General features: G+C 53.0%; 9 protein-coding genes across 9 annotated transcripts; 5 read left to right on the plus strand and 4 right to left on the minus strand.

Moving 5' to 3' along the window:
- Positions 1 to 517: 517 nt before the first annotated feature.
- On the minus strand, positions 518 to 2,093 carry AtWU_02417 (CCCH zinc finger protein; the record flags this gene model as incomplete). The annotated part of the gene is made up of 4 exons (XM_035497531.1): positions 518 to 1,332; positions 1,419 to 1,755; positions 1,814 to 1,957; positions 2,019 to 2,093. The coding sequence occupies 4 exons, from the start codon at positions 2,091 to 2,093 to the stop codon at positions 518 to 520; spliced, it is 1,371 nt and encodes a 456-aa protein (XP_035353424.1).
- A 599-nt stretch (positions 2,094 to 2,692) lies between these two features.
- Positions 2,693 to 3,611, plus strand: AtWU_02418 (putative translocon-associated protein, alpha subunit; the record flags this gene model as incomplete). The annotated part of the gene is made up of 3 exons (XM_035497532.1): positions 2,693 to 2,764; positions 2,839 to 3,272; positions 3,329 to 3,611. The coding sequence occupies 3 exons, from the start codon at positions 2,693 to 2,695 to the stop codon at positions 3,609 to 3,611; spliced, it is 789 nt and encodes a 262-aa protein (XP_035353425.1).
- A 360-nt stretch (positions 3,612 to 3,971) lies between these two features.
- On the minus strand, positions 3,972 to 4,925 carry AtWU_02419 (DNA 5'-adenosine monophosphate hydrolase; the record flags this gene model as incomplete). Its single annotated transcript, XM_035497533.1, has 2 exons — positions 3,972 to 4,732; positions 4,823 to 4,925. 2 exons carry the CDS (start codon positions 4,923 to 4,925, stop codon positions 3,972 to 3,974), a joined length of 864 nt encoding a protein of 287 aa, XP_035353426.1.
- Positions 4,926 to 5,235: 310 nt separating this feature from the next.
- Positions 5,236 to 9,453, plus strand: AtWU_02420 (RNA helicase; the record flags this gene model as incomplete). The annotated part of the gene is made up of 3 exons (XM_035497534.1): positions 5,236 to 5,478; positions 5,565 to 9,099; positions 9,173 to 9,453. The coding sequence occupies 3 exons, from the start codon at positions 5,236 to 5,238 to the stop codon at positions 9,451 to 9,453; spliced, it is 4,059 nt and encodes a 1,352-aa protein (XP_035353427.1).
- Positions 9,454 to 10,448: 995 nt separating this feature from the next.
- AtWU_02421 (cyclin family protein) lies at positions 10,449 to 12,632 on the minus strand (the record flags this gene model as incomplete). The annotated part of the gene is made up of 4 exons (XM_035497535.1): positions 10,449 to 10,712; positions 10,766 to 11,305; positions 11,366 to 12,445; positions 12,621 to 12,632. The coding sequence occupies 4 exons, from the start codon at positions 12,630 to 12,632 to the stop codon at positions 10,449 to 10,451; spliced, it is 1,896 nt and encodes a 631-aa protein (XP_035353428.1).
- An 865-nt stretch (positions 12,633 to 13,497) lies between these two features.
- Positions 13,498 to 13,807, minus strand: AtWU_02422 (uncharacterized protein; the record flags this gene model as incomplete). Its single annotated transcript, XM_035497536.1, has 2 exons — positions 13,498 to 13,666; positions 13,731 to 13,807. 2 exons carry the CDS (start codon positions 13,805 to 13,807, stop codon positions 13,498 to 13,500), a joined length of 246 nt encoding a protein of 81 aa, XP_035353429.1.
- Positions 13,808 to 17,396: 3,589 nt separating this feature from the next.
- Positions 17,397 to 19,538, plus strand: AtWU_02423 (putative C6 finger domain protein; the record flags this gene model as incomplete). The annotated part of the gene is made up of 2 exons (XM_035497537.1): positions 17,397 to 18,173; positions 18,252 to 19,538. 2 exons carry the CDS (start codon positions 17,397 to 17,399, stop codon positions 19,536 to 19,538), a joined length of 2,064 nt encoding a protein of 687 aa, XP_035353430.1.
- A 1,264-nt stretch (positions 19,539 to 20,802) lies between these two features.
- Positions 20,803 to 22,641, plus strand: AtWU_02424 (putative DNA-directed RNA polymerase III RPC4; the record flags this gene model as incomplete). The annotated part of the gene is made up of 1 exon (XM_035497538.1): positions 20,803 to 22,641. One exon carries the CDS (start codon positions 20,803 to 20,805, stop codon positions 22,639 to 22,641), a length of 1,839 nt encoding a protein of 612 aa, XP_035353431.1.
- Positions 22,642 to 24,369: 1,728 nt separating this feature from the next.
- Positions 24,370 to 24,765, plus strand: AtWU_02425 (uncharacterized protein; the record flags this gene model as incomplete). Its single annotated transcript, XM_035497539.1, has 1 exon — positions 24,370 to 24,765. One exon carries the CDS (start codon positions 24,370 to 24,372, stop codon positions 24,763 to 24,765), a length of 396 nt encoding a protein of 131 aa, XP_035353432.1.
- Positions 24,766 to 24,822: the final 57 nt, after the last annotated feature.

Consider the following 24,822-nt stretch of genomic DNA (forward strand, 5'->3'; position numbering starts at 1 on the left):
TGCTTTTGGTGCCAGGGTTATCCAAGGGCGTGAGTCTTGGAAAAACGGTTTCGGGTATGCGAAACAAGCTTGATGTGATAGTGCTTACATCGAATCAGTGATGTACAGAATCCAAGATAATGAATAATATCAAATACGAGAGCCCGAAGATGGTAGTACTACGACGAAGATATCGATTGAATTGCATATAGTTAGCGGGTGAAAGATTGGCGGAAATGTCATATTGATAGAAAATTTCAGAGATTGAGTACCGAATTTAGGGATATCCATCAAGATATGTACCATGCGCAAGATAGCAGAAAATCAAGTGTAGGAAGCACGCCAGCAGACAAGTATTTTGGTGTTGATGGGCCAAAAACTTGTTGAAAAAAGAAAAGTCCAATCTTATCTGCGCGAAGCCATTACAAAGGCCAAAGAAAAATACAACTTTTGTGCTAGAGCAATGCAGGTCCTGTTTCACGCTGCAAACTTGAAAGAGAAAATGGAGCTCGCTTCCCCAATTATTCTACCCCTGCTATTAGACCTTGGTTAACTTAACGATATTGGTGTCGATGCCGTGCGCGGCAGGATCAAATCGACAATTCGAACCCCAGTAACAATCTTTTTTCCCGGGCTCTGCGTGAGGGCACCGATGCCCATATGTACATTCCGGGTCATCGCAATCTAGTCCATATCGACAGGGTGTCATGCGGGCGATGGCGGTTAAAACTGAAAGTTCACTTTTGGTCAACCTGCGCGAGTGGTCATGCTGACAGTTGTCAATTGTGCATTCTCCTAGGAGGTAATGAAGGTTGCATAATTTTAGTTTCTTCAGGCGATTCATCTCTTCTCGCGGGATGCTTTTAAAGTCAACCCGGTCTACACGTTGACCGTACTTGTTTCGTTCAACGATCTTGGGTCGTGCAGGCGTAATTGATTTCGATTGCACCACTTGGAATTCACCAGGGGTTGATGGCCTGGCAGAAGTGGAAGACATCGACGTACTAGCATTCGTTGACGTGCTGGTCGAGGTTCGTGACAGTGGCACTGCGCCTGGTCTCGGCGATGGAGTGAGAGCTGGAGGAGGTTTGGACGCTACTGCGGCTTTCCACGGGGCCCAGACAGGTGTTATTTTTGTATTTCGAAGGATTTCTGGGAACTGAGAGACTCTGTATGCGGCCTTGATCTTGGCCAGATCTTTTTCAAAGGTGATGCCCTCGATCAAGGTTACTCTTCCTACTAGGTCAATGTCTTCCATTATGTCCACCAAGATCTGGGCATATGCGTTGGTGTCGGCGCATCCTAAGAAGATTTGATGACAGTGGCAGTTATATAGGTTGACTTTGAAGGCCTCTAGAGATGGCAGACAGCAGGTCAGCGCATCGTCCTGAGTAACATACCAATGCAAGTATCTTGGACAAGGAAGTCTTGATGCGTACCTGCAATCTTGTCATGTGCGTTGTCTAGTCCAGTATCCACAAGGTCGAACAGTGGATGGCCATTGTTGAAGCCCTTAGCAAAGCCCTCGATCGATGATGGGTCGGTGCTAATGACGCCTCGGACACACATCTCACTCAGATCTTTCAAGTTAACGTACATCCTCGTGATTATTTTTGGATTATCAAGGCCCGGAAAATTGCTGGCAACATAGTCTTTCAGGGCGACAGCAAGCTTATTGGCTGCAACTTTGCCACCTTCTTCTCCCCTTTGTAGGAACTCGTCCTTGAAGATGATGCCAGTTCCATCTAGTAGCACGACTATAAAGGGCTCGCGGTCCTAAAAGCGGACGGGCATCATTAGCACAGACCAAGCTGCAGAACTATGAAGGTCCCACCATAATGGCCTTGATCCTCGCGATATGCTGCATTAACTCCATTTCATGAAGCTGGATATCACGATTAAACCGCGTTTCACGTTCATGATCGAGTTTCTCTTGCTGGAAGGCAGCCTCCAGCTCTGTCACACGCTGCAAAAGTTCCTAGGTGCAGGGAGTGTAACGTCAACATGGAGCACTTGATACTGTGATGCTGAGCGGCTACCTCGATTAGGATATTCTTATCTTGTTCTATAGATGCCAGCTGTTTATATCGCTCGAGATATTCCGGGGCTGTCATGATGGACTAGGTAAGGTTTGGGCACTAATGGTTTAAGAGGGATAGCAAGTGAGAGAGAGGTCTTGGGAAGCGCCAGGCTATAGAAGCACCGAGAATGGGGAAGGGTTGATGGTAGGCGGCTGAAACGGCGACGATCGAGATTATGGAGCCAAAAAGAGTAGCAGATTGGGCAGACAGCGGGGAAGCCAATACTATCGGGAGTGAATTTACTGTACAATCACGAAGAAAGTGCGAGATCTACAGAGACAAGTGAACTGGACTGGCACAAGCCTAGAGCAAGTCACCATCAAAACAGCCGCATGAGGCGCCAACCAGTCACGAGCCGCCGGCCGGGGAGAGCTGGGGCTGAGTCAGCCCGCCGCATGGGGAACCATCCCAGCCAACCTGAGGCAGTATTGAGGCTACGTGGAGAAATTGCCCGGTTCCCCTTCCTCTCTTTCTTGCTGCTTCTCCTCTCCCTCTTACTTACTTCTCCCTCTCTTCTTCCTCCATCCATCTCTGGTCCGATCGCCTCTTCGATCTTTCTCTTCCCCACCCTTTCCCCCCTCTCCTCACCCTCACCCTTTCTCTTCTCGTCCCCAACTCCCGGTTCATTCACAATGGGTCGCTTTGGTTTCTTGTCCCTGGCTCTCCTTTCTGTCCAGGCCTTGATTGGCGGCAGTCTCGCGGCGGTATGTTCCCACTCGCGTGACTCTTATCGTTTCACAGTCAATTGAGTTGCTGACGCGATGTCGCATCTTATCAGGATGCTGCTGAGAAGGATGACCTCCCTGAAACCCAATTGCTTTCGGTCACGGCCCACGCCTCCTTCCCTGCCTCCGAGGAGATCTTCGGTGTCAAGCTTGTCAATGGCTACCCGACTGAGGCGCTGGTCACTTTCGCCAATGAGGATGAAGTTCCTGTGACTGTGAACTTCATTGGAGGTTCCTTGTCGGCGGTTGAAGGAGAAAGCAGCCAGATTGTTCGCAACCTGACTGCGCACCGTTACAGCGTTGAGATCCCGGCCGGTCAGCAGGAGAGCGTCAGCTACAGCTTCGCCACCGAAATGCACCCCCAGGATTTGCTGCTCACTCTCGCTTCCGTCATCTCTGATACCAATGGCAACCTCTTCACTCTGTACGCCTACAACGGCACTGTCAGCGTCGTTGAGCCGGAGACCAGCATCTTTGACCCTCAGATGTAAGGAACATTCTCACTGCTCGTCGATGGGGCCAAGCTAACCCGATCATTATCAGCCTCTTCCTGTACTTCTTCCTCCTGGCTTGCTTCTCTGGCGTCGTCTACTTCTTCTACACCGTCTGGATCGCTCCCTACTTCCCCCAGAAGCGCCGTGCTGCAAAGGGTCCCGAGTACAAGAAGTCCGCTGGTGCCTCCAAGAAGGAGGCCCCCGTTGAGGCTCCCAGCAGCCCTGCTGTCTCTTCTGCTACTACCTACAACGCCGAGTGGATCCCCGCTCACCACATCAACCGTCCTGAGGCCAGGAAGGTCAAGGGCGCCAAGTCTAAGAACCGTGCCTAAATGGCCCTTACTGTGCTGAGTCGATGGGTGATTTGTGAGGAGATATTGGGAAGGGCTTGGAGTCGGAGGGAACCTTGGTTGGTTCTCTCAGCGACTCCGGAGTAAGGCTAGCGGACTTGGGAAAGGGTCACTGAAAATGTGGCCCCGCCGAGAGTTATTGCTGCCTTGGATTTGCGTGTACATTTACTTCAAATTGATATTTATAATCGAAGCTCACGCAATCAGCCAGGGGGGCCGCATCGTCGGTTCCCCGCATCACTCCATCAGGTGTCAATTGAAGCTCGACCAAACATGGCAGAATGTGCTTCTAGCTCCCAGTCGCTTATACCGTCCTGCATGCATGCGGGCAGTCCCTGCGCCTCACAGCTTTCTCCATGCCTCAAATTCCTCCTTCAAATGTAGTTTCAACTCGGCGAATTTGTTTCCGAATTGCTTCCCACAGCGCCAACAGACGAAATCCCTTCGCAAGTAGCCTTGTTCATCCGGGTGCCTCCGCACATCATCTGGCGCGAGCGGAAAATCATCAATATTGACGAAAAACGGTGTAGAAAAGCTATTGTAATGTTTCCTATGCTTTAGACGATCGCTGAACCGATCCACGGAGATAACATGCACATGCAAGTGATTCATGGAGGGATGCGCATGAATCCCACACATAATCTCCTGCTCCCAGTTTCTCCCCGGCGGCAGCTCCTCCAGCGGCGGTTCTACATTAAGCGCATCCTGCCTCTCTTTATCCTGCGCCGAGTATTTCCCGTGTATTCGCCTGAGCTCACCAGCCGCGAGTTTGCGGAGCTTCTGCGTTTCTTTCTTCACTTTTGCCAGGAACTCGGCGTCCTCGAAGGCTTCGAATGGATGGAGGCGCGTTTTCTGGGGATCTCGTGGGAGAAGTAGGAGGTGGAGGGTTGCCTTGGGGAACATGTCGTGGATAACGACGAAGTCGTCGTCGTAGTACACTACTACGTTGGAGGGGAAGGATTCTGGTTTCGTGATGTAGACGCCTAGACCGTCTCGGGGGCCACCGATGGCTCGCCTTTTAGAGGTAGGAGGAATGTGCTTGGAGGAGGTGCTGGGATCGTCATGTTTGGGATGCTTAGGTTTCGGGGCGAGTAGTTCTGTAACTGAGATAGGAATAATCAGTTAGTGGTTCCTGCGTCCGCTATGCAAGGGGAGGGAGAGGGGTGAAATTGGTGTTTGTTCTCGGAGCGTACAGGCGTCTCTTTTCGCTGGCTTGGGTGGCTGCTGATGCGCTTCTGCGGGCGCGACATCCTGTTCGGTGGGGCTGTCGAGCTCCAGAGTAGGAGATTCAGCCATTTTAGTAGAGTTGCTAGCTGATGAGCACAACGAGTGGGTGGTACAGAGCTGTTGTGGATGAGATTCAGAGCTCTTTCTTATGATGCGGAGAGGCCGAAGCAATGCAATGCGATCAGCGGCGACTCCCCGCAGCCCTACCCAAAGGATCAAAGCGGCCTAGTGCGGGACAAGCCAACCGCGGAATCGTTTCAAGAAACTCCCGTTGCTTCTTTTCAATACCAGGAGTGCTCTAGGTACCTTTTTGGATTCTCCTCAACGGCCTGAGTTACTCCACGGGCGTCTGCTCTAGACCATCTGTCATTTTGGAACCATGCCCCCCAAGAAAAAGAACGACGCCCGTGGAGGAGCCCCCAAACCGGGGACCAAAGCTGCCAAAGCTGCCGCCGAACGATCGGCGGAGACAGCGAAGAAAGCGCAGGCTTCTACAGAGGAGCCTAAGAAACCTTCAGTAAAGGAGGTCATTGGAGGCGCATCATGGACCGGAAAGCTGCCGGTCAATATGCTTGCGGAGCACTGCCAGAAGCAGAAGTGGGAGAAGCCTGAGTATACAATGGTATGGCCGATGATGGCCCATTTTCGTCTATCCAAAAATCTAAGGATTAATGGGCTCGTCATGCTGACAATTCTATCACATCGCAGATTAAAGTCTCGGAGGGTTTTGTATCCTCCGTTATTCTGAAGCGCATCGATCCGAAGACTCGAGAAACTGTCGTACTCCCTCCTATGAAACCCCCTCCGTCCCACAAGCATCTCGCCGCGCAACCAACGGCGCTAGAGGCGCGCCATTTCGCTGCTGCTTATGCCCTATTTCGAGTCTGTAACATGAAGAATATTCATATGATGCTTCCGCCCACCTATAAGAAGCTTTGGAAAGAGGATTTTACGGAGATCAAATCGGCAGATACCAAGGGAGGGAAAGGATGGATGTACGAGGCAGATCCGTTCCTCGCCAAGCAGGAGCGAGAAAGTGCAGCTGCAGACTTGGAGAAGAAGCGGAAAGAGCGCGAAAAGACACAGGCGAAGGAGGCAGAGAAGACCGTCGACTTGGGACTGGGCTCTAGCGGTGATAACAGGGGCAAGAAGATCTGGTCGCAAGCACCAAAGGTCGACCTTGGGGGTAAAGTGCGCCGTGAAATTGAGGGTATACTGCGGCAGCACGCCATTTGGAATCCTTATAACGTGGAGATACCGGAACGCGAACGCAAATCTATTATCGATGAGCTCACTCAGTTGGGCTTCCGGCGCAGCCACGTTGAGGAGGCGACAAGCACATGCAAGGACCGGGAGGAGGTCCTGGAATGGCTTCTTATATACGTCCCGGAAGATGACCTTCCGCGTTGGTGTCTACCTGAAGGGTACTCCGCCGGTGTGAGCCTTGCCAGCGATGATCTTGCAAGGGAGGCCAAAATCAAACGGCTCGCCTCCATCGGCTACCCTGCTGACCTGTGCTCGCGCACATTGGATAGCAAGAAGGGTGATGAACTTGCGGCAGCAGAGTTTCTCCAAAGCACACTGGTGCACGGGTCGAGTTCTGCTGCCGACTCTTCGCCCATTGCGGAAGAGGATCTATGGGCAGAAGAGCAAGAAACCCTGGAGGCTATCTTCGGCGAACGATACAAGCGAGTTTCGCCTAAAGTCTGTGAAATAAAGAGTGAGGGATCAGACTTACCAGAATCTTTGACATTCCGTTTCCAAAGGCCTTCTACGCACTATCCCTCATCTGTCCCGGTTATCTCTATTCTGGCCAAGGGCATTCCAGCTTACATACGCCTGAGCGCTATACGCCAGGTAGTACAGTACTCTGAGGAGAACTTCTTCGGTGAGCCCATGATATTCAATATCCTGGACTGGCTGGAGGTCCATTTGCCGGAAGTTATGGAGAATCCAGGGCGTCTGAGGGATATCTCGACAGTTTCTGCTTCTCCAACTGCCACCGGATCTGTATCTCAACTCCCTGTTCGCCAATCGCGCAAGAAGGGCAGAGACGTGAACTGGCAGGCGGGCTCGCCGCAAAGCGTCGCGCTGAGAGAAGCCTGGGAAGCGAAGCAGGCAACCAAGGCCCAGCAAGAGATGACTAGGAAACGACAAGCTCTTCCAGCCTGGAACACACAGGACGCTATCATCCAAGCCGTGAACAAGTACCAGGTTACTATCATCTCTGGTGAGACCGGTAGTGGAAAGAGTACCCAGTCCGTCCAATTCCTGCTTGATGATCTGATCAAGCGAGACCTTGGCGCTGCCGCCAACATTATCTGTACCCAACCTCGCAGAATTTCTGCCTTGGGTCTCGCAGATCGCGTATCCGATGAGCGATGTGCGTCGGTTGGTGACGAGGTCGGATACATCATCCGAGGCGAGTCGAAGGCCAAGGCAGGCACAACGAAGATCACATTTGTCACCACTGGTGTTCTGCTCCGTCGCATGCAATCTGGCAGCGGCCCCGACGGTAATGTTGCAAGCTCTCTCGCGGATGTCACCCACGTCGTGGTGGATGAGGTACACGAACGGAGTCTCGACACTGATTTCCTTCTGGCTCTGTTGAGAGACGTCCTTCGCTATCGGAAAGACATCAAGGTCATCCTCATGAGTGCCACTCTCGATGCCGACATCTTCATGAACTACTTCGGCGGTAGCAAGTCCGTTGGGTTTGTTAACATCCCAGGACGGACCTTCCCCGTCCAAGATAACTACTTGGACGATATCATCCGCGACACAGGGTTCTACCCTGAGTTCTCTGAACGCGACTACGAGGAAGAAGACGCAGTCTCATCCGCCCAAGCTGACGAGTCCCTTGGCAAGGTCCTCCGCAGTCTCGGAATGGGAATCAACTATGAGTTGATTGCCTCCACAGTTCGATACATAGACGCCCAGCTAGGCGACCAGCCAGGAGGCATCCTAATCTTCCTCCCCGGAACGATGGAGATCGAACGGTGCCTGAACGCTGTGAAGAGAATCCCCAACGCCCACCCACTCCCCCTTCACGCATCTCTCCTCCCAGCTGAACAACGGCGCGTCTTCCTCAGCCCTCCCAAGGGCAAGCGCAAGGTCATCGCAGCAACCAACGTCGCCGAAACATCCATCACAATCGAGGATATCGTAGCCGTCATCGACACCGGCCGAGTCAAAGAAACAAGCTACGACCCCCGCGACAACATCGTCCGACTGCAAGAAGTATGGGCATCCCAAGCAGCCTGCAAACAACGACGTGGTCGAGCCGGTCGTGTCCGCGCCGGTACATGCTACAAGCTCTACACCCGCAAAGCAGAGGCAAACATGGCACAGCGTCCCGACCCCGAAATCCGTCGAGTACCCCTCGAGCAGCTCTGCCTATCCGTCAAAGCCATGAAGGGCATCAACGACGTCGCCACCTTCCTAGCCAACACCATCACCCCACCCGAAAGCACCGCCGTCGAAGGAGCCCTCGACTTCCTCCACCGCGTCGGCGCTCTCGACCACGACAAACTAACCGCCCTGGGTCGCTACCTCTCCATGATCCCAGCGGACCTCCGCTGCGCAAAGCTGATGGTCTACGGCTCCATCTTCAGCTGCATCGACGCCTGCGTCACCATCTCCGCCATCCTAACCGTCAAGAGCCCATTCGTCTCCCCACGCGAGAAACGCGAAGAAGCCAACGCCGCAAAGGCCTCCTTCTCCAAAGGCGCCGACGGCGACCTCCTCACTGACCTCCTCGCCTACCAACAATGGTCCGACCGCGTCAACGCCCAAGGCTATTGGCAAACCCAATCCTGGTGCTCCGCCAACTTCCTCTCCCACCAAACCCTCCGCGACATCTCCTCCAACAAATCCCAACTCCTCACCTCCCTCAAAGACGCCGGCCTCCTCCCCGTCGATTACTCCTCCTCAGACTCATCCTCCCACTGGAACCGCAACGCAACCAACAAACCCCTCCTGCGCGCCCTAATCGCCGGCGCCTTCCAACCTCAAATCGCCCAAATCTCCTTCCCCGACAAGAAATTCGCCAGCTCCGTCACAGGCACCGTGGAAATCGACCCCGACGCACGAACAATCAAATACTTCAACCAAGAGAACGGCCGCGTCTTCATCCATCCTTCCTCCGTCTGCTTCTCGGCCCAATCCTACCCCAGCTCATCTGCATATCTCAGCTACTTTACCAAAATGGCCACGAGTAAGGTATTTATTCGTGATTTGACGCGTAAGTTGCCCCCAATCATTCCGCTGGTATACCATGCCTGTGAAGGAACTATACTAATATGATATATGTATAGCATTCAACGCCTACTCCCTCCTCCTCTTCTGCGGATCCATTGACCTCGACACCGCGGGTCGCGGCTTAATCGTGGATGGATGGTTACGGCTGCGCGGATGGGCTCGGATCGGTGTTTTGGTGTCCAGGTTGCGGATGATGCTGGATGAGATTATTGCCATGAGGATTGATCAGCCTAATGGTGGTGGTAGTGGTGCAGAGGGTGGTGATCAGACGAAGACGGCGGATAAGGTGGTTGAGGTTGTGAAGAGATTGATTGAGTTTAATGGGTTGGATCAGTGAGGGGGTTTTGGGTATATATTTTTGGGTGAGATGATTTGGTTACTGGTGAGAAAATCTTGGGGTAGAGGTATGGATATAAGGTGCTAGATGCTAGATAAGAGGTAGATGAAACAAAAGTTAGATGTTGGTGAATGTCATGACGAAGTTGATGTTACTTATTGGCCTAGGTTCCTGGATACTACGATGTATAGTCTTCTAAAGCTGGAGCTGAAGAGATAGATCCAATGGCATTAACTGGTGGGTCATAAACCTGGATAATAATCCACAGAACGATGCATGCGGTAATAGACGAACGGTAAACGTCATTTCCAACGAAACAAAGGAAATCAGAGGGCAATGGATTATAGCGATGCTCGGGGGAGCTCGCCGTTCGTCGTGAAGATTCCGTGGATAGCAGCAATCTGCCGGGAGCGTGAGATAGGTCGTGATAGTCGAGAAAGGTAAAATAACACAAGGGCATAACGACATAGGAGAGAAATGAAGAAAATGTAAAGGAGGGATTGTAAGAAAAGACAGCCATCGACCCATTAACTCCCGAACCCGGACTGCTTGCATGAATCAATTGTCGTGCAAATCATTAATAGAAAAGGAAAAAAGAAATGAGGTAAAAGCAAAAGAACTCCGTCTCCCTGACATCCGATTTCCGATCACGGCATCGGTTTTTCTTGCGTGGTCTACATCTTGCATGGATGGCCATAGGCGTCACATGTCTTGGTATCATAAAAAAGGTGAATGAGGGTATGAGGACCTTGATCCTGGGGTATTGGCGACGTGAGCTTCTGCGCACACTCACGCCTCTTATTTTCAGATATTAGCAGCTTTCAACAGGCACGGGTTGCAGGCCAGTGTAGCCAGCAAACCCTGAACCCCTGCGCCGTGTCAGACATTTTCATGCTCTATATGCAGAAGTAAACGACGACGATGGGTTGAGTTTTCTGTAAGTGGTAGCGGTTAGAAGAGGTCGAGGGATTCAGCGTGAGTGACTAGATAAGAAGCTATGCGCGCTTCCAGTAGGGCGCTGGTTCGGTTGATGCGTTGCGATCGGAATAAGAGCTATCTCTGGCCTGCTCTGGGACAATGAATCCCTTTCTCATTTCGTTCTCAACGAACAGAGAAGCGCGCTTGTAGCGTTTGTCAGAAAATTTCTCGTAGATAGAGCCGTGGTGCTTGCGAGGGTTCTCGCAGCACTCCACCATGAGAGAAATGAGTGGGAGTAGCTGCGTGTAAGTGTATCCGGCATAGTGGGCGTGGGCGGGAGTCTGGGAACATGTTAGGACGACTTCTTTCGAACTTCAGCAGGTCAAGGACATACCCAGGTTCCCTTCCGCAGCATGAGCCTAGCCAGGCAGTGAGCGCCAGCGGCAACGAAGCTCGCGGGGCTTCCGACAAAACGCTCATCCATGACGGTGATCTCCAAGAAGTACTTGGCAAGAGTGCGCGTCTCCAAGTCGTAGTCGTCGGCCTTGCTGATCCTCCGCAGGAAACTCATCGGGCCAGGCCATCCCAGCTCGAACTGCAACATGCTCAACATGAAACGCTCGGCTTTGAGAATCTCGTCCATGGAATATCCTCCATCTACCATGTAGACAATTTCCTGCACAGACGGGCAGTTGATCTCCTCATACTTGGCGGCGATGAAGATGGCAGTGGCACCCACAAGCTGAAGTTTGCCCAGGGACACGATCTTGCAAGAAAGAAAGCGGTCGATGTAGTTGACACACAGAAAGAGGGTCTCGGGAAGCAAAGAGAACCGATAGTGGACCTGCACGACCCAGTCCATAAGCACAGACCGCATAGACCATTGGATCTCGGCTTGGTTATCCATATAGTGAGCATTGGGTAGCATCTTGATCTGTAGGCCATGTAAGTATCTAACTACCTAGGATCAGGTGTCTCCAGACTTAGTACGTACCTCTTGTTCTCTCATGTATTCGAAAATCTCCTCGCTGTACTCAGCAACCATGCTTGTATCGTACCATTCATCTTCAATGTCTTCCTCAGTCCGTGTGGCCTCCACGACCTGCTCCGCGAGAGCTAGTTCGCGTCGGACTTGCTGGGTGAATTTGGGGAAAAGCACTGTGGTGGCACCCCCGGTGGTATTTTCGCCGCGAGAGCGGTAGGAGCGAGCAGTGATATACCCATCTTCCTCCTCATGCTCGTCCTCTTCATCCCAATCTTCCGGCTCCGACTGTGCTGGTGCATGCGAGGTCGAGGCAGAGTCACGATGAGCCTTCGCGACACGGTTAGGTTCAGGAACCTCCGGCGCAGCGGGAAGCTCGCGGGGCTTGGGATCCTCGCTATGATCCTGGACCTTGCAATGATCATCATCAACCTCCAGCAAAGCCTTCTCTGCCTCGTCCACCTCAGAGTCCACAATGGAATGCTCTTCGGCGTCTTCCAGGACTGGCTTCGGTTCTTCGTGTGTAGCTTCCTCCTTCGTAGTGGTCCGCTTCGCAGCTGCGGGCGCCTGTGCAAGGGATGCCTTGTTGTCCCCTTCCTCGAGTTCGGTGTTGGTTTCCTTGGATGTAATTTCGCATTTGTTGTTCGACGGTTCCGACGCGTCTTTGAATACTGTAGCCCGCTTGTTTAAGATCTTTCTAGCATTTGCAGTTTGCTGCTGCAAGGCGATTTGCTTGGAAGGTTCAATGGGTTTGGCGTTGGGAACATTGTTCAAGAGGCCTTTCATACCAGCCATTGACATGGGCCGCTGAGCTGGCTGCGCCAGGCTGGCCTTCTTCTCGACGATCAACGCCGCCTTCTCTGCCCCTTTGGTCTGCTTCTTGCCCGCCAGGGAGATATCATCGCGACCGGCAATTGGTTTGGCCGTGTTGCTGACATCGCCAAAAGCAGCCCGCTTGGCCGCACCTTTGTTAGCGCCGTTCTGGAACATGGTGGACAAGGCAGGCGTGGATTTGTTTTTCTGGGTAAGGGTCTTGTTGGCTGCGAGAGGGAAGGGGGCATTCTCGTCACCACGGACGCGAATTCTCTGGGGCTAATGCCATAAATCTCGTCAGCTCAGTGTTATTAACTAAGTCGCGACCTTGGTGAAGGGATAATCGGAGGCTAAACCCTCAGTGCGCGTGCAGCACCGTGAACATGCATGCCATGTTTATAAGCCGATTGGACGGCTGACAGGCAGGAAGAACATGCAATGGAAGATAACGTACCTTTGCATCCATCTTGGATGAAGAGAGGCGATACTCTGAAGCCTCGAGAACCGTGTTTGGGGGAGCTTGGGGAAGGGTGGGTGGTTGTTTACTTCTCTGCGCCCTGCGCAGGAGTTGGTCGTCGCAGCTAAAGTTATACTAAAAATGCGACCCCAAACAAACACAAGACCGCGCCAAGGGCTCGAGCGATAGCGCCAGTTCGACCAGGTTTGAGTGTTAAGGTTGGCTGCCACGAGAGGGAGGAGGTTGGTTGAAAGACGACGACTAACACCAATACATTGACAAAGACAGGGCGACCAGCAACGAAGAAAGGGCAGGACAAACAAAAGCTGAGTTTGACCTGAATCTCAAGGGCAACCACCAGCATTGCCCGAAACGGTCACTTCCTTACTTGGTTACCGTCAACAACACCCGCGCTAGTCCGCTTCGGGGGTTGCTATGGCATGCTTAGGTCAGCCGCTGTTTGCGCTGTTTGCTTGCTCCTCAGAGCGGGTGACATCATCTAACGCGTCTTCCCACCAGCACATCAATTCCTTTACTGCCCATCTTTCTCTTCCAAACCCAGCTATATCTGGTGATAAAAAGCAATTTATATCGCAGGCTATCTTGCGATTCTAAAACGACAGCATTTCCTGCTTATACTTACGGTTGTGGTGGACAATTATGGTATATATTCCCCCAGGTCCTGGACGCGCCGGGTCACACGAAGCCGGCCTTCACCCAACGCGAGTTCACGTGACCCTGAACGAGCGGGAGAGCTGCCATCTTTGCTCCGGGATTTGACGCTTGAAGCGGAGGTTGGAGCAACCCGGAATGTTGAATTCAGCTTGTGACCAACCCGCTTATCCAGGACCTCCGATCGCACTCTTAACCAGGCTCACCGGTGTCGCATGGCAAGGCACCTAATTGTCTTTGAGCGAAACGTCTCGACCAGGATGGAGTGGATGGGCCATTCGGGTCGAGATTCCAGCTGGAACCTGGTAATGCCAATGATGACGGGCCATGATAATCGCAAACCCGTCAATGACTTGAGGAATCCATGTTTCCTGTAGGCTTACAGTTTGTATCTTTGGCCTGGCTCTTTTTGCGGGTTTTCTAACTGGCACTTACTTTGGACTGATCTTTGGGTCCCGTTTACACCCGCGCAAAATGCCAACCTCGCCAGGAAGCCACAAGTTTCCCCCCATTGTGGGACGCGGATCCGGCGGTACCTATCATGAGGCGGCGGGATTCATGAGAGCGGGTTTGTCGATGGTCGTGTGCGAAAAAGTCCCGACCTCCACCGGATTTGCCATCAGTGAAATAGCCAGTATTGGTGGTATGTGTTATGCGATGGTCGCAATTCACTCTGATTGATGCAGTGGTCCATTGTGCAATGTAGAGGAAGAGAGAGAAGATGGAAAGGATGAACACTGGGATTGCTGGCGACCAGCCGCCATTTGAGGTGTCGCGGACAACCGAACGGTGAAAGCGGACTATTGAAGATACGCAAAGTTTCGGTGTGTGTTTGGCCTGGCGGCTGACCAACAACAATAGCAAAGCCAGTTAGTTAACTAACATAAATGGGCAAAATTATGATGACTATTGAAGCACCGGCCGGACTGGTTATTGACTCTGGAGCAGGCCCCGCTTTGAGTGCCTCAATAAGGAACACTTCCAAACTCTACAATTGGAGTGATCGCACGAGATCGGATTGTGTTCAGTTAAAACTGAACATTATTACTTTGACAAACATTAAGGGAAAGAGGCGACAGAGCCTATATCTCGCCGTAAATATATATATAAGATTCCCATCATTGTCATTCTCATTTAGCTTCCCTGCGGAATGCAGTCCTTCCAGTTGATTTCCCCCCACCCGGCTAACGGCATTGTTGCGCCAGTTGGTTATTCTTCAGTCAATCGACCATCGCCCATTCTCATTCGATCGCTTGGGGCCAGGAAGAGATTGTGTAGACACCCCAGTACAACGCGCAAGACATGGGTTAAACAGCGGATTGGCAGTCAAAGGGAACCCTCCGAAGGTTTAGTTCACAGGCCGCTGCGAAACTGCACTGGACCTTGCAGACATAGGAATGGCCGGCCTGGCAGATGCGATTTAGGGACCCGCGAGACAGGAAGCCAAAGGACTGTCCATAGGATTGGAGGTGCTAAGTTAGATGATGATAATGATGAGAGTATCTTAGCTGTCAGTTCGGTCTGGTCGCAAAAGAATACTAAGTCCTTTATGCCTGCCCGAAAGTTGGTGAAGGAAAGACGGGGATCCTTACGTAGCCCACCGTTTTCCGAGGAGGGGTAAAAGGACGAGTCTGGACAGGCGCAGATCATGAAACGAGGCAACAATTGGGCGTTGTTGCTCGTCGGCTTGTTGGCTCTGTGTCGTTGCAGCATCCTGGCCCAATTAATCTCAATCAGTGTTCTCGTCTCCATCCCCCGGTAGCGATGGTTGGGTGTGGTGGATTGCCCTCCCCTCATTCCATTGCATGCTGTTCCGTTAAGTAGTATTTCCTTTGCTTTTTCTTCGGTGGTGATGATGATGATGGTCTGGTTGTTTCTCTGGGATTCTGCGCTGGCGATGTCTGGATACTAACTACTAACTACGGAGTACTGATTATTACTAAGTAGTCTACATACTGGTGATGGATGATGATGATGAGCCTGAGGCCATGGAAGACATTTGCGCCGTAGGAGATTTCCTTTCCTTTTCCCCAACATGGAGATCCGGAGCATCGATCGCCCTTTCAACCGGTTATCCTAACCATCATGCATGTCTTACGCCCCGCGAGTAATGGAATGGCAGCATTGAGCATGGTAAGAACCTTGCGCGACCAGCGTTGAGGGAATTGGTCGCTGCGAGAGGGGGGGAACAAGTTCAGTTCTTTCCGGAGACAGTTGGTCGGTCGTCTTTAATTGCGTCTTATGCCCATCCACGTAGGGAAAAAAAAGGGAACCAACCTTATTCCCCAGGATAACATTCTTCGGGTCTTTTTCGCTGCTTATTTGGTCTGTAATTATTATTTCGCTTTTTAAAACCTTCGCTACGACTCGACTTTTTGACCAAAAGTTCATCATCTAAGGAGTTAAACCCGAAATGGGGACTACATGAAGAAGAGCGTCCCATCACTCGCTCTCCGCAGCCGGGATGTGATCGGGGGTGTCATTCGACGTGGCCGCGCTGAGGAAGTGCCAGCCAACCTTGACCCTACGCCACTCCGCTTCATCTGGTCAACCATCTCTTCCGTTGGGTGCACAAAGAATTTAATGGTAACAGTAATAACAATAATAATAATAATGATCGTAATCCACAAGTATTCTCTTTCCGTGTGTATGTTCCTGTAATGTCTGTAGATTGGCAGTTCAAAAAGTACTCCTGCACCTGTTCTCTGTGGTCGCAGATCGACAATGTCGCCGTCGTTTGCGCCAACACCCGGCCGATACTCCAGAGATCCAACAGCACTTTGCACTCACCCTTCACCCCATCACTGGCATTATTATGGAACAAAAGTTATAGCAATATAAAAGTGTAGTTTTAGCGATTCATCTGACAGGTACTTTGTATATGATTTTCTACCAGAAGTCCTTCCAGGCAGAGTCGCCGATCTCGTAGATCCAGATAGAAGCCGGTCCGTTCGGACGCAATGCGATTTAGGATTTTGCGATGAAAGAAAGCCACGCGCAAATAGAAAAAAGGGTTGAATGGAGAATATAGAGAATCAATTCGCATCTGGAAGGAAGTCGGGGGAGTCTGTGGGGGGAAAAGGGTGCATTCGAGAGGATGGATTGTCACCGACCCAGGCCACCTCTGCTCGCTTTGGGTGAAACCACATCCATCCATCCATCCAGCGCCCACTCCCTCTTCCTCTCTCTCTCTCTTCCTCCTCAACCTTCTCTTCGACCCAACCCGACTTCTTCTCGCCCACTCACTCCACCATTTCCCTTCGATTTTTTGGTGCATATCTATCAGGTAGGTCCCGGTCTATCGTTTAGCATGACTTTGATCTTTCTTTGCACCTGCTCTCCCCCTTTCCTGACCTTTTGGTTCTCCTGACTCGCTTCGGCTCTGCGTGATGCCACCGCTGACATACCCAAGCGCTTGGTAGAACGACTCACCTCCCACGGCCCACCCCTCTTCCTACTCCCTCAACCACCATCGCTATCCTTCCTTTCTCATCTCGTCGGATCCGATACTCGGGTGCGACTCTACACAAATAGGTTTGATTTCCCATCGGTACGTCTTTGATGCCATCCATCGTCTTCCGAGTGTTTCGGGTCGTCTCTCCTCCTCCCAATCTGCAATCCCATCAGGATTCGACAGGGGAGGTCTCGGCGTCATCGAATAAACCTGGATTCCCTTCTCTACACATCGTCCTTTCTCATTGACATCTTTTGCATCACATCGTGCTAACCTTGGTGGTGGTGGTTGTCCAGCTTTTCGACCGTCTTTTTCTTTGCCTTTCCCGTCGCTCTCGGCTCTTGCGACTGAGGTGCCGTCGTCCTCCCACCGACCACCCTCTTGAGTCGCCATCCAACACATCCATAAAAACTGTCGCGGGTAGTCCATCTTTCAACTGAACCCCTCTGGTTTCTCTGTTGTGGTAGGTTTGGATGGAATTTGCCCATACCCTCCTATTCCTCCCCGTCTCTCTGCCTGCTTCCCTTCCCCCCACCCTCTGTCTCTTCTCGCCCGGACCGCTCTTCCCACCCGAATTCGAACACCCGATTGATTCATACATCAATGTAGTAGCAGTGTGGTAGTACCTCTCTTCAGACTCTCCCACCATGCAGGCTGTCCACTACGAACAGCATGCTGCCCCTGGGGAGTCGCCTGCCTACACCGACCATCGTGCGCCGCCTCAGGAACCCTCCCCTCGGAGCTCGGTTCCTAAGAACGTCGCCTTTGAGCTACTTCTCGATGAGAACTCCAAGGTCCGCGCCCGCATACCGATGCGGGTACAGATCTATCCTCATGACACAACGGATTCCATTGTGACTACGGTTAAGAATTTTTACGGCATCTACGATGGTGCTGCGAGCGGTGTGAGCTTCGAAGATGAGCAAGGTATCACCCTCATTGCCAGGTATGAGAATCTACGGAACAACATGACTGTTTATGTGCGGGTTATCCCCGTCCAGGCGTACACAGAGGGCTACGGCGATCGCTTTTATGGGCATCTCCCAGCCGATGCCCGCAAGCGTCCCAGCTTAGGGGAGCCCTTCCAGATGCCGCCGGCCATGCCGCCGGCGCAGGTCTTGGAACACGGCCAACCACCTTCTCGGCCGGCGTCGCGGCTGGCTCGGAAACGCAGTATATCCCCGTCTGGTCGCAGCCGTCGTAGCGCATCCCAGAACAAGCAGTCGTCTCGGGTAGGCAACAAGAGCAGAGGCTCGAGCACTCATGGCAGCTTCCACGAGGAGGGTACCCCTGGTTATAGCGATAGTGAGGGCGGCTACTCTGGGACGAAGAAGTCCCGAACCGAGCAGTTTGGCAGCTCAGATATCAGCATGGAAAACATCCTCCAAGATGGCCGCCGGAAGCGGCCCAAGTTTGAAAGTTCGGTTCGTGGCAGGCATCTTTACGTGCCCCGTCTTTGTTGAACCAGACTTGCTAACGTTCTCTCTTTGTCTCCTCTCCAGGAATTGCCTTTGTTCGTTCCTCCCCAGGTCCCGCTCACAACCTCCACGTCGTCGATCTCGCCCCAACGCCGGTCAATCGGTCAGGAAGGGGCCATCTCACCTTTCGCACGCCCCACCCAGCGCCCATACAACCAACAACCATTGCCGTCTCCACAGAGCTATGGATACAATGAGCAAATCTACAACGTCAATCCGGTGCGCAATCCTGTGTACGCTACCCCTGTGGTTCCTGAGCATGGCCACCGGCTGCGCGACCGAGCCACTACCCAGTCCTCTGGTGGGCAGTACAGCAACCAGGCTGGTCGGGGCGGCGGCCCGGGCATCCTCCCCACCCCGGATCCTACCATTGCCAGCTGTATCTCTGACGAGGATGTTGCTATGCAATTGATTCGTCTGGGAGACGCATCTAATTTCTCGCACGGCCGTACTTCTGCCTCCACGCTTGATGATGCCTTCAGCGGTGCCGCTGATGCTGCATCGTCGACGGGCGCAACCAGCGATGGTGATGACTACAGCGATGATGACGATGATCTGCCCGCTCGGTCCAAGCAGCGGCTCGACTCCAGCCCCATGCTCCCACCCGGTGCCACCAAGCACACACACAAGCATCTGGACGATATCCTTCCCAGCTTTGACAGCTCTGATGGAAGTTACGACGGCTACGATGAGGATTACCAACATGAAGAGTTGAATGACACCTTGGTGAGGCATGATATGGAGGAGGATACTCTCTACCGGGACGCTCCCAAGTCCAAGAAGGCGAAGACTCGGCCCACCCATGCTGCCACCTCCACCAAGGCGCGCGGGCCCAAGCCAGCACCCGTGCGTCCGAATAAGAGCAGCAAGCCAGCGGCTAATGGGGCCGCTCGTAAAGTCAAGGCGACGTCTACCACGGTGGCTCAGAAAACGGCGGTATCACCGCAGATGATGAGCCCTGTGCCGGTCCGCAAAACCTCGACTTCGTCCGTCAACTTCCAGCACCAGCTCGCCGCCGACGAGGAGGACTTGTCGACCAAGCCGCGTTGCCAACGATGCCGGAAGAGCAAGAAAGGCTGCGATCGGCAACGCCCTTGCGGCCGATGCAAGGATGCTGGCATCGGCATCGAAGGGTGCATCAGCGAAGACGAAGGAAACGGTCGCAAAGGCCGCTATGGTCGCCACATGGGGGTCCCTGTCAAGAAAGCATTCGACGCCACTCCGAATGGAGTCGAGACGCAGTCCATCGTGGCCGCTATTCCGGTGACCACGGCGGCTAGCGTGGATAAGAACAAGAAGCGCAAGCGTTAGCTGGATTCCAATCCCAGCAATGAGGATGGCTGTGTCTGCCCATGACCTCTCGGACTTCTCGCTCCTCTAACTCACTTTTTCCTTTTCGCCCACACCGGTCGTACCGAACCATTGATGAGCTGCGCCTGGATGGCTGCATTTCTCCTGACATATTACACCTTTTAACATAGACGAATCGACATTCTTCCGTGCATTGTATCCTTCCCCTCCTTAACGAGTTTTTCCACGCGGACCGTTGGCTTGATCATCTTGAAACTCTCCGAATCTCCCCCATCATATCACTGAATACTTCTTCCTCTCCCCCGAGCCGGCATGCCTCTTGGGATGTCCTTCCTTCATCACCGGCGGATTCGTGCACGACGTCTCTCTTTGTATCTTGCATCGAAGTCACGAATGCCGCGCTCCCTTCATTCTCTCTCTACCTCTCTACCTCTCTACCTCTCTCTCCTCGGATCGCCAACCTAGTTCGCATTACCGTCTGCATTCTGCCTGGCCTGTTATTTCTCATGGATAGTCTAGCGATTGAGCTGAGCGGGTTGATTGAGCTTCCTGAGTTGTGTCTTTTGGCGTTAGTTGCTGCAATGTTTTCGCGGCCACGGTCCGGGGTCGCCTCCACTCATTTAGGCCCCCATTGAAAGAGCGGATGTATCTGGATTACTTGGTTGTGTTTTGAATGGCTTTGCTGGTGCCCGTCTGATTTCAACTGGAGATGAGTTACAACTTGCAAAGAGGTCTAGTGTGATCAATAGGAAATATATATTGAATTTTATGAGCCACAGCAGATTCGTAAGCGAGCTGGTAGTAGAAGGCTAGCCAATAGACAGAATAGAAAGTCTCTAGCCTAATCGCTACATTTGAATAGACCCATTGTTCAAGACCAACTCAATGCGATCCATCACATCCAGTGAATGGCTGCCATTAATTGACAGAATTATTGAAGCAACAACTGAGGTGATGTCCGGATCGGGTTAGCGCCGGCTGACTGGCCTTGCCCCGCATTAGCGGCCTGAGGCGATAATTTCCTTTTTTTCTCCAACGCCGAGCGGGCGCGGATCCTGCCAAAAAGTTCCGTATCTTCATCTTCACTCGGACTTTATTACCAATCCTCTTCCTTGCCTCTTATTTCTACTTTTCCTCTTCCCTACCTCCGGACGAGCCACCCTCTATATACCCTTCCAGCTCGTCCCTACTTTAATACTGCTTCAACGCTACTCAATCCCACCCTTTCCACCACACCGATCATCCACATCCACATCCACCCATCATGCCTCCGAAAGGTGCTCCCCGACGAGGAGCACCAGCCGGCGCTGCCAGCCGCGCCAATGCATCTACAACTGCCTCAGCAAGTCCCGCGCCCAGCGCCACCACCACCGGCGACTCTCAGACTCCCACGCCCGGCCCATCAGCCCCCGGGCGAGCCCCCGTCCAGCGCCTCCAATCGCTCAAGAAACGCACACCCTCCGGCAGCATCGGACCGGCCGCGAAACCCCCCGGCGCGCCCGCTGCGCCCGGCGAACCCGCCAAACCTACACTGAAATACAAGCCGCGCGCCGTCGGCCGTCGCAGCAAAGAGGAGCGAGAAGCCATTGAGAAGCTCGAAGCCGAGCGGCATCGCGAGCGCCTGAAGGAGGCGGCGGCGATCCAGCGCGGCCGGGATCAGGGCGGTCCTGGTGGTCGCGGTGGGTTTGGGCGCGGGCGTGGCGGACCTCTGGGGTCTGCGGGCGGGCCATTGGGATCGGGGATGTCTGGGCGTCGGGGTAGAGGCGGACGGTTTGGAAATGATTCGAGACATTCGTCTATGTCGAGACGCAGTCGGTCGGTTATTGATTTGGGTAATACGGCGGCGGGGACTCGCGATTACTCGTCAGATGAGAGTGATGGGGAGGTGCGCATTAGTATTGACCAGATCAATTTGGATAGTGATGAGGAGGATCAGGAGCAGGTGATGGTTGATAGTAAGAAGGGGAAGGCGGCGGTCAAGTATGCTGATGCGGAGAAGGGGTTGCGGCCTATTCGGGTTGAGAGACATGAGCATGAGGAGCGCACGGTCAGTGTCAATATGGAGTCGAGCTCCAGCAAGTCGGCGGAGCTGAGGGAGAAGGCGAAGGCGCAGACGAAGGAGGATGATGGCGCGCTCTTTGTGCAGCAGACTGATGATGATGCTGCGGCTACTACGGAGGGAGAGCCCAAGGTCAAGTCTGAGCCTACGGATGATGATGATCAGGTCATGACAGATGTTCCGCATGCGGAGGAGCCAGCTACGACGGACGATGGACTGCTGCCGGTGCAGAAGGTCAAGGTGCGCAGGAAAATTACACCCCCGTCGAACGAAGCTACGCCCCAGCCCGAATCGGAGATCCCTGCTGCCGTGAAGGACCCGAAGAGTTTACTACGCACGAAGGAGGATATCGAAGAGTACGAGCGACACGAGCAGGACCTGGAGATTGTCAAGGACCTCTTCCAGAAGGAGCCTGAACCTGAGAAATCGGAGACCACCACCCCGGCGGAGGGAGAGGCCCCTGCTGTGGTTGCCAACGACCAGGATAAGGAGAAGGACAGTACAACAGAGGACAAGGACAAGGAGCAGGAGGAGGAGGATATCAACAAGGACAAGTTGGCGGGGCAGCTGTTCCTGATGCAATTCCCACCGATGACGCCGAACCTGGTGGTACCGGGCAACAGCGAGAATCCAGTGGATGAAGCTACAGAGACGATGGCGGGGCAGAGCGCACCGGAGGCCAGTGGGTCAGAGCAGACAGGCGTCAAGCGCGAAGATGGCGTCGAGATCCTCGAGGGTGGGGAGGATGCCACGGCAACAGGGACGTCGTCCAAGATTGTCACTGCAGCCGACTGGGGCCTCAGCGCCGGGCGCGTCGGCAAGCTGAATGTCCATGCGTCGGGTCGGGTGACGATGGACTGGGGAGGAATCAGCTTCGAGCTGGATCGCGCAACGGCCGTGGACTTTCTCCAAGAAGCGTTGATCGTGTCGACCCCGCCTAATGCAGCGGACGAGGAATTTCCGGATGATGAGAAGAAGGTGTGGGCGATGGGACAGCTGAGTGGAAAGTTTACGGTGACACCGGACTGGGGGAAGATGCTGTAACAGGACGATGTTGTATGTAACAGTGAGAAGGCTGGTGGATGTTGACGCTATCCCACTGTTGATGGGGCTGTTGTTGTTGTTGTTGTTGTGATAGCCTTGTTTATTTGGGAGGCAGGGAAGGGGTTTACGTCATGCGGGATGGCTGGGGGACAGCCGATCGGATGTTTTGTTCATAGAGATGAAGATAAAGATAGAACTGTCAAAAGTTCAGATGCCAATGAGGAGAAACCCTGGGGATGATGTATTATCCACATGGATGGCTGTGAGAGGTGACGACGTAAAGAAAAGAATGCCAGCCATGCCACGCCACAGCCATTGTGTGGTGTTGAAGTTGATTGCCTTGTGGAAGTGATTGTCGCGGAGAAACAGCGTGATGTGCGGGACTATAATTAGCACACGGACCACCCGAGGGCAGCAGCAGCAGCAGCAGCAGAGTGAGGCAGACACTGTATGTAATAAAGTGTGAGATGCCGAGTATGTGATGATCGATAGACTTTAATGAAGTATGATAGATGGGAAGTGTTAGCTGATGCGACATCCCGTGTTGATGAGAGGGATTTGCACATCATCATTAATCCAGTTTAAGCTCGTCATTTTCAGGGCCGGTGAGCAACAAGCAAATTAATGTCTCACTTGGAATCGAGATAGCCTGATACACTGGGAAATAATACTGTTTATTACTAACATCCATACTAGTAACTAGTATCTATCTGCCCTATACAGTGCACTACACTAACTTATCATCCCGTCCCCAATTCACCCAATAGCGGGAAATGAACCTCGCCCTCGCGTGGAGTTTCTCCTCCTTCTTATTGGTTCACCCGGGCCAGACCCTCCCCCAATCGGGCAAAAGCTGATGCCGATGGTTACAGGGATTGTCCCTGGTTCCACCGCTGCCCTTCTTGACAAGCTTCTGTAAGTGGCACGAGACAACCTTTCAACTGACGCTAGTCCCAGCCCGTGCTGACACGGCAGGATACAGCCAATTAAATATCTGGGATAGCGGGCCACTGCAGGCTGGGCAAACCCCACTAGGTATCTATTGGGGGCCACTTGGGCAAGTGGGGCTTTGTCCTAGAAGAGGAGAGGTCGGGCAAAAAACGCTAAAGACGAATTAAATTTCCACTAATTTGGCAAAGGCCAGGGTCAGGGCCCCCCCGTTCCAGCTTGGCCTGTCAGCGTCTGGGCCGTTTCGCCTGTTTTTCCCCCCTTCTTCTTTTCTTCTTCTGCTTTCCCGTCCGTCCCTTTTTTATTTCCTCTCCTGTTGCAACTCTCGCTCTCGCTTGTACTTTATTTATATTGTATTGTGCCCGTCGTTGTTGGAAAGGAGGCGGTCGTTGCTGTGGTTGTTGTTGCTGTTGCAATTTATTTAACATACACATACACTGTCGTTGCCGTTGCCTGCTTCTCCTGTATTGTTCGTTACAGGTTTCAGGAGATACACACCAGCCAGTCGTTTCTTTTGCGCTCTCGACTCTTCGCATCTGTCGCGCTCCCCGTTTCAGATCTCGACTCAGCTTACACCTTGACTTCGGTTACTGTGGGACTTGGATTCTTCCGTTGCTATTGTTGGTACCGTTGGAAGTGGTGGATTATAATTCCTGGCACGAGTTTTCTTCGCTTTAATCCAGCACGTTCTGGAATCCCGCAGCCTTGCTTACTTGCATTGTTTCCCTCCGCACCGACCTTTCTCGTCGCATTCTCGCACATCCACTCCACACATTCACAATGAAGACCTCCACGATCCTCCTCTGTCTCGCTCCGACGATAGCCCTCGCCGTCGAGGCCGATCCTCAAATACCTCCCGCTGTGTCTCCTACGCCGTCCCTCCCCAATGCCAACCCGCCCGCCCCGTTGCCTGAGATCCCGATGCCGTCGAATGCAGAGCAACATGCGGAGTTACGGAAGATTCGCACGCTGCTAGAGGTTCAAGATAATACAGATGCGACACGGGTGCAGGATCAACTGCCCGAACCAGCGAGCGGGAGAATCGGCCTGGCCGCAACGACAGGGGAAACCAAAGCGTTGCGCGCACGCAGTGAAGGCACACTCGGACAAACACCATGGATTGGCATGGCCATTGGATTGACCTGTACGGCATTGGCAGCAGTGATGCTGGGGTGATACCCTTCAACGATTATCGTCGACTTTCGACTCGACGGTTTCTGCTGCACCAACTTG

This window comes from Aspergillus tubingensis (genome assembly GCF_013340325.1).
Source record: "Aspergillus tubingensis WU-2223L DNA, scaffold_3, whole genome shotgun sequence".
Classification (NCBI taxonomy): Eukaryota; Fungi; Ascomycota; class Eurotiomycetes; order Eurotiales; family Aspergillaceae; genus Aspergillus; species Aspergillus tubingensis.